The 6,745-nt window shown below is 67.2% G+C and overlaps 1 protein-coding gene across 1 annotated transcript; it reads left to right on the top strand.

Moving 5' to 3' along the window:
* Positions 1–130: 130 nt before the first annotated feature.
* Positions 131–6,705, top strand: LOC117889015 (venom factor-like; the record flags this gene model as incomplete). The annotated part of the gene is given in 10 exon segments (XM_034792818.1): positions 131–399; positions 1,964–2,258; positions 3,165–3,362; positions 3,527–3,691; positions 3,903–4,032; positions 4,555–4,629; positions 5,008–5,202; positions 5,680–5,803; positions 6,078–6,163; positions 6,560–6,705. Coding segments are annotated over 10 exon segments (1,683 nt in total), but the record flags the coding sequence as incomplete, so codon positions are not given.
* Positions 6,706–6,745: the final 40 nt, after the last annotated feature.

Raw genomic sequence — 6,745 nt, forward strand, 5'->3', positions numbered from 1 at the left:
GCCGAGCGCCTGCAGCCCCCCCGGCTCCCCAGCCCCAGAGCCGAGCGCCCGCAGCCCCTGAGGCTCTGCTCCCCGCAGCGTGTCCCTGGTGGAGCCGGGCCCGGTGAACACGGACTTCGAGCTGAAGCTGATGGAGGACGTGTCCCGCTCCGAGTTCCCCGGCACCGACCCGGCCACGCTGCGCTACTTCCAGGAGGTGTATCTGCCGGCCTCCCGCGAGATCTTCTCCACCATGGGCCAGAGTCCCGAGGCCGTGGCCAAGGTGGGTTCCCCTCCCCTGGCCTGCGGCTCCCTCCCCCGGGCAAGCCCCATGGACCTGGGGATCTCCCTGCCCGGGCCTGGCCTCCCGCGGCCGCCCAGGCTCCCTGGCCAGCCCCAGGCCCACCTCCAGGCTGGCAGGCCCAGCCCCCCCAATGTCTGGCACACCCAGCCCCCCCCACACCCCCCAATNCCCCCCCCCCGAGCCGGTTTCTGGGGTCCTGCTCCCTCTCGAGCCAGCCTGGGAGAACGGGTGGGGGTTCGGTGCCCCTCCCCCAGCAGAGTACCTGGCCGCCCCCAAACCCACCCCAAGGCTACGTCTCCCCTGGCAGCGGAGCTACCCAGGTGCCGGGGGGGGGAACCAGCTACCACAGATGGGGGCGGTGGGGCAGCAAGTTTCCCTTCAGTGTGCGCCCCATGCCAGTGATGGGGGGGCAGGGTTCCCAGGGAGCGACAGAGGTCGGGCAGGGCCAGTCCAGGCAGGGGAGGGCTGGACAAGGCTGGGCTGGGCTGTTATCCCCATTGTAGATGGGAACTGAGGCAAGGAGAGGCCAAGAGACTCGGCCCAGGCCCCGCAGACCGGCTGTGGCAGAGCCCGGCACAGAAGCCAGGTCTCCTGTGTGCCAGCCTGGTGCCCTCCTGTTGTACTCAAAGTCCTGCCCAGGATCTTTTCAGGGGGAATAAGACAAAACACCACATTTATTAGTAATACATGTATTCATTAACACTGTATTATATGCATATAATATATTACACTTACACTCACACACACACACACAAACACACTCCGTCTTGTTGTTACCAATTAGTTGCTCCCCTTAACTTCACTGGCCAGGTGAGTTAGATGGGGGAGGGGGTGGAGCCGGGCTTCTGCCGATCCGGATCGATGCTCCCATGTTGACAAGATGAGACCCGGGGTCCTCTGCAAGACACCTCACTTTTATAGCAGCTTCCCTCTTATGCAAATCTATACCAGATTCAAACTCTGTGTCTGTGTCCCTTGGTCCTTTGTGCTGCTTTCTTTTGAGTGTTGTCCCAATGCTGCAAAGAGGGTGTTTCCAAAAGAAGGTGCTTGCTTCTAACCCCCAAGGCGGTCGGTATGTCTGCTTGTCTTTAATGAGCCCACTTGACACGTTTTATTGTCCTTGGGTCTGGCTCCCAGCCCCTCTCCAACAGGTGAGGCTGTCTGGAGGTGCTGCCTTCCATGCCTTGCTCATCCACACCTCATTCATTCAACAGGGCAATTGATTAAGAGTGGGGGGGGAGGGGAGAGCTCTTGTTCTACTGCTAGCAAACAGAAATTTTTCTTCTATCTTATTCTATCCTTAGGGGCTATAATATTATACCAAGGGCAATGCAAAGTTTCTAAATGAGGCTTTGATACAAAGTCCCATAAAAATAGAGGTCACAGGTGGGTAGACCCACCACAAGGTTATATGAAGAGGCACAATGTAAAGTCATATGAAAATTATCAGAGATTTATCTACACAGCCCAGCCCTGGGCTTCCCCCCCAGCTCTGCCGGTGCCCCTCACTCCTGACCCACACCCCAGCTAGCCCAGCCCTGGGCCCACCGCCCCCAGCTCTGCTGTTGCCCCTCACTCCTGACCCGCACCCCAGCTAGTCCAGCGCTGGGCTCCTCTCCCCTGAGTTTTTCCAATGCACCCTGATTAATCCTCACCTCCGACTCCCCCTCTCTTGCGCAGTGGGGCTGGGGCAGAGGGGCGCCGCTCGGGCTGCGTCGGGTCCCAGGGTGGGGGCGTTTGTGCGGGATGCCCAGGGCTCCGTTCCCCGTTGCAGGTGGTGACGTGCGGCCCTCTGGAACCACCAGCCCAGCAGGCCAGCGCCACAAAAACCATCCTGGCCTACGAGACGCTGAAGGGCTCTGGGCACCTCCTGCACATCGGGGTGGAGACGGAGGAGGTTCAAGTGGGGACCTCGCTGAGCGTCTTCTTCCACACGAAGCAGCAGAGCTCCGACATCAAGCAGTTCACCATCCTGGTGAGCGCCAGGCCGGGGCCAGCCTGGGATCCGCTGCGGGATGCGTCCGGCCCCCTGCACAGCCTGGTTGGGCACCCCCGGCGTCGGCAGCAGCGTCCAGGGCCCAGCACCCGCGGGGCTGGTGGAGCTGGACAGGCCCCGGGAGCTGGGAAATGCGAGTGCCCCTGGGCGTTGGGAACCGCAACCGTCTGTCTGGGGAGCCCCCTGGACTGGCGTTCGGCCCCCCCGGGTCTGTCTGTCGCCCCCCCCTCGGGTCCGTTTGTCCGTACAGACCCCCTCCCCATGGGTCTGTCCCCACACCCTCTGGGTCCATCTGTCCCCACACGCCCCCACCATGGGTCCGTCTGCCCCCCCCCGCACTCCCCATGGGTCCTGGGCTGGCGTTCGGCCCCCCCGGGTCTGTCTGTCGTCCCCTCCTCCCCCCATGGGTCTGTCTCTCCTCCCTCTCTAAGTCTATCTGCCCCACATGCCCGCCATGGGTCCGTCTGCCCCCCTCCTACTCCCCATGGGTCTCTCTGTCCCCACATCCCCCCCGGGTCCATCTGTCCCCCCCATGGGTCTCTCTGTCCCCACATGCACCCCCATGGGTCCGTCTGCCCCACCCACTCCCCATGGGTCCTGGGCTGGCGTTCAGCCCCTGGGGTCTGTCTGTCCCCACGTGCCCCCCCATAGGCCCGTCGTGCCCCATACCCGCCCAGCGCTGTCACTGCGCCGCCTGCAGCGCGGAGTGGGCTGCTCCCAGGTGGTGGACGCGGGCACCCACGTGGACGGCTCCCGGGTGGTGCCCGGGCACTGCCCAGCCCACGGCTCTGCAGGCTCCATGCCGGTGTGTGCCGGGAGCCGGCGGCTCTGGGCTGGGCTCCCACGGGGCTCCTGGCGTCTCACCCGCCTCCCTCCCTCCCCCAGCTGCTGAGCAAAGGCAGGATTGTCCGGGCCTGGACCCAGCCCCGCAGCCTGGGCACCGTCATGACGGCCTGGACCCTGGATGTGGGGCCCGAGCTGCTGCCCTCGTTCCGCATCGTGGCCTATTACTACCTGCCGGGCAGCGCGGAGCTGGTGGCCGACTCGGTGTGGGTGGATGTGGCGGACGGCTGCATGGGCACCGTGAGTCCCTGGGGCGCGGGGCGGGAGGGGGCTGCGGCCAGACGGGCCTTTCCCTGCGTGGCCCCTGGGTTCCACTCCCTGCACCCTCCACGTCGGGGCAGCCCTGGCCTGGGGTGGGGAGGGGGCCGGGTGCTCGTCTCACCCCGTCTCCTCGTCCCGCCCAGCTGCGCGTCGGCCCCCAGAGCAAGGACGACGAGAGGAAGGTGTTCAAGCCCCAGCGGGAACTCAAACTGGAGGTGATCGGGGACCTCCACGCCATGGTGGGGCTGGTGGCCATGGACAAGGCCCTGTTCGCTCTCAACAAGAAAAACAAACTGACGCAGAAGAAGGTGAGAGAAGGCGCTGACCGTGTCCGGGGGGGGGCGGGAGGGCGGGCTGGGAGCCAGGACTCCTGAGTTCTCTCCCCGGCGCGGGGGGGGGACGGGGGGCTGGTGGGTTAGAGCAGGGGGGGCTGGGAGCCAGGACTCCTGGGTCATGGCAGGGGTCACCTGTCTCTCTGAGAGCCAACGTGCGCTCCTATCCTACCCCCGCCTCCGGCAGGTCTGGGACACGGTGGAGGGACATGACATCGCCTGCACAGCGGGCAGTGGGCAGAACTTCATGGGGGTGTTCACGGACGCGGGGCTGGACATGGCCACCAGCCTGGGGCTCTCCACCAAAGCAAGGACAGGTAACGCACGGATGGACGGACGGATGGGGCCTCCCACTGGGGGGCAGAGATCCCGGCACGGCCCCGGCCAGCACGTTCCACACAGAACGGAGACGGGGACAGGACAGCTCGGGGCAGGGAACGGGCCAGGGGGCCTGTCCCCTCGGGGGGGGGCGCTGGCTCCCATCCAGCCCCAGGGTGGGGACTGGCTGGCTCAGGGGGGCCGGGAATGGGGCCTTTCCCCTCTAGGCAGCAACCTGGCCTGGGTACGTCCCTTTCCCGGCCTGACGCCCTGTTCACACACACGGGAGGTGGGTACAGCCCCCCTGGGGCAACGCTCCGATCCCAGCAGCCTGGTTCAAACCAAGACTGGAGCGTCCACACGGCCTGTAACTGAACTAGTTTCAATCCTCACCCCACCCCTTTGCAAACCTGGCGCCCTTCGGCGCAGCAGCCAGGCTTGGTCTCTGNGGGGAATCGCTGGAGGCGGGGGAGGGGCCCCCCCACCCTGCCGTCCCTTACCCGCCCCCCCTGGCCTTGCAGATCTGCGCTGCCCCCAGCCGGCTGCCAGGCGCCGGCGCCGGTCCCTGCAGACGCTGCAGAAGAAGCAGCACAAAGGTCAGGAGGGGTTTTTTTTGGGGGGGGGGGGGGGTCCCGCTCCATCACGCCAGGCTCCCTGTGCTCCACCCGTGCCCCACCCAGAGCGCCGTGCCCCACGGAGCCACCCCGACCCACACGGAGCCCATCACCCGCCGCAGGCCTCAGGCCGGCCCCCGGCTCTCTGCCCTCCCAGCATGGCGCTGCCCCGCCGGCGCGTGGCCTGCTCCTCACGCCCTGCTCACCCCTGCCCTCCGCAGCCGGATCTGGGTGCTCGCCGGCACCTGGCCTCCCCGGCTCAGCCACGGCCCAGGGCCCTCGGTGAGGGGCACTGTGTCCGCGTCTCTCCCCCGGGCCCGGACGCCTGGGTTCCACCCCTGCCTGTGCTGCTTGCCCCAGTGGACCAGTACCAGACGGTCCTGGAGAGACGGTGCTGCGAGGCCGGGATCCAGGAGAACCCCATGGGGCACTCGTGCGAGCAGAGGACGAGCCGCGTGCACCTGGGCCCCCCCTGCGTTGCCGCCTTCCTGGACTGCTGCCGCTACGCCCGGGCGCTGAGCCGCGAGGAGCGCACCAAGCTGCTGCTGGGGAAAAGTAACCGCGGGGGGGGGGCCAGCCGGAGGGGGGGGGGGCAGGGAGAGCCCAGCCAGGAGGGGAGATGCCCATCGGGGCTGGGGCAGCACCCGCCGGCCAAGAGCCAGCCCAGCCTGCCTAGAGTTTGGTCTGATTTGGGGCAGCACACCGGGGGGGGGGGGGGCGCTGGCCTGTGGAGGGTGGTTGTTGGGGGAGGGAGCCACCTGAGGTAAGCGCCACCTGGCCAGCGCCTGCACCCCAACCCCCAGCCCAGTGAAAGTGAGCGAGGGTGGGGGAGAGCGAGAGATGGGGGGGGCTGGAGTGAGTGTGGGCAGGGCAGGGGTGTTTGGTTTTGTGCAATTAGAAAGTTTGCAATCCTGGGCGGGGGGGCAGCCTGTGGCGGGGGAGGGTTGCTGGGAGGGGCCCGGCCTGTGGGGGGTTCGGGCGGGTCCCTGCCATCCAGCCCCCGCTGACCGACCCCCCCCCAACGCCCTGCAGCCAACGAGGACGAGGAGTGCGAGGACGAGGACTGCGGTGGCACCGCCGTGGTGAGAAGCTACTTCCCGGAGAGCTGGCTGTGGGAGAAGTTCAACCTGATCGAGGCAGACTCGCGCCAGCCGGGGTGAGGGGGGCCGGGCCTGGGGGGGGCCATAACCCGGAGCCGGGAGAACGTGGGGCGTCCCGCACGGCAGGGCACGGTGCAGCTTCCCTGCTGCAGCCCCTGGGTGGGGATTTCTGGGTTCCCGGCTGCCCCCACGGCCTCCTGTGTCGTGTCAACTCCAGGCCAGGAGTTGCCCCAGGGCCTGGTCCAAAGCCCCCAGCCAGGATCCTGCTGCTGGCGCCAGGCCCCGTGTTCAGTGAATGAGCCTGATTCGAACTCGCCTCCCTCCCTGCAGCCTCGCCAAACACCTGGTCACCAAACACCTCCCCGACTCCATCACCACCTGGCACATCCTGGCCGTCAGCCTGAGGAAAGACAAAGGTAACCCAGCTTCTGGGGCTGCGGGTCGGGAGTGAGGGGCACCGGCAGAGCCAGGGGGGAGCCAAGGGCTGGCCTAGGAGGGGACTGTGGGTCAGGAGTGAGGGGCACCGGCAGGGCTGGGGGGGCAGGGCTGGGCTAGCAGGGGCTGTGGGTCGGGAGTGAGGGGCACCGGCAGGGCTGGGGAGGGCAGGGCTGGGCTAGCAGGGGCTGCGGGTCAGGAATGAGGGGCACTGGCAGGGCTGGGGAGGGCAGGGCTGGGCTAGCAGGGGCTGTGGGTCGGGAGTGAGGGGCACTGGCAGGGCTGGGCTAGGAGGGGGGTTGCGGGTCGGGAGTGAGGGGCGCAGCAATCGCCCCAGTGTCCTGGGGATACGGCCGGCTGACCCCCTGGCCCCCCAGGGCTCTGCGTCTCCGAGCCCTACGAGGTGGTGGTGAAGGTCCCGTTCTTCGTCGATCTGCGGCTGCCCTACTCCGTGGTGCGGAACGAGCAGGTGGAGCTGCGGGCCGTGGTGTACAACTACTACGAGGACGATGAAGAGCTGCAGGTGACCGGGCTCCGAATCCTGGGGGGTCCTGGGGGGGGGG

The sequence above is a fragment of the Trachemys scripta genome, chromosome 16, assembly GCF_013100865.1.
Source record: "Trachemys scripta elegans isolate TJP31775 chromosome 16, CAS_Tse_1.0, whole genome shotgun sequence".
Taxonomy (NCBI): Eukaryota; Metazoa; Chordata; order Testudines; family Emydidae; genus Trachemys; species Trachemys scripta.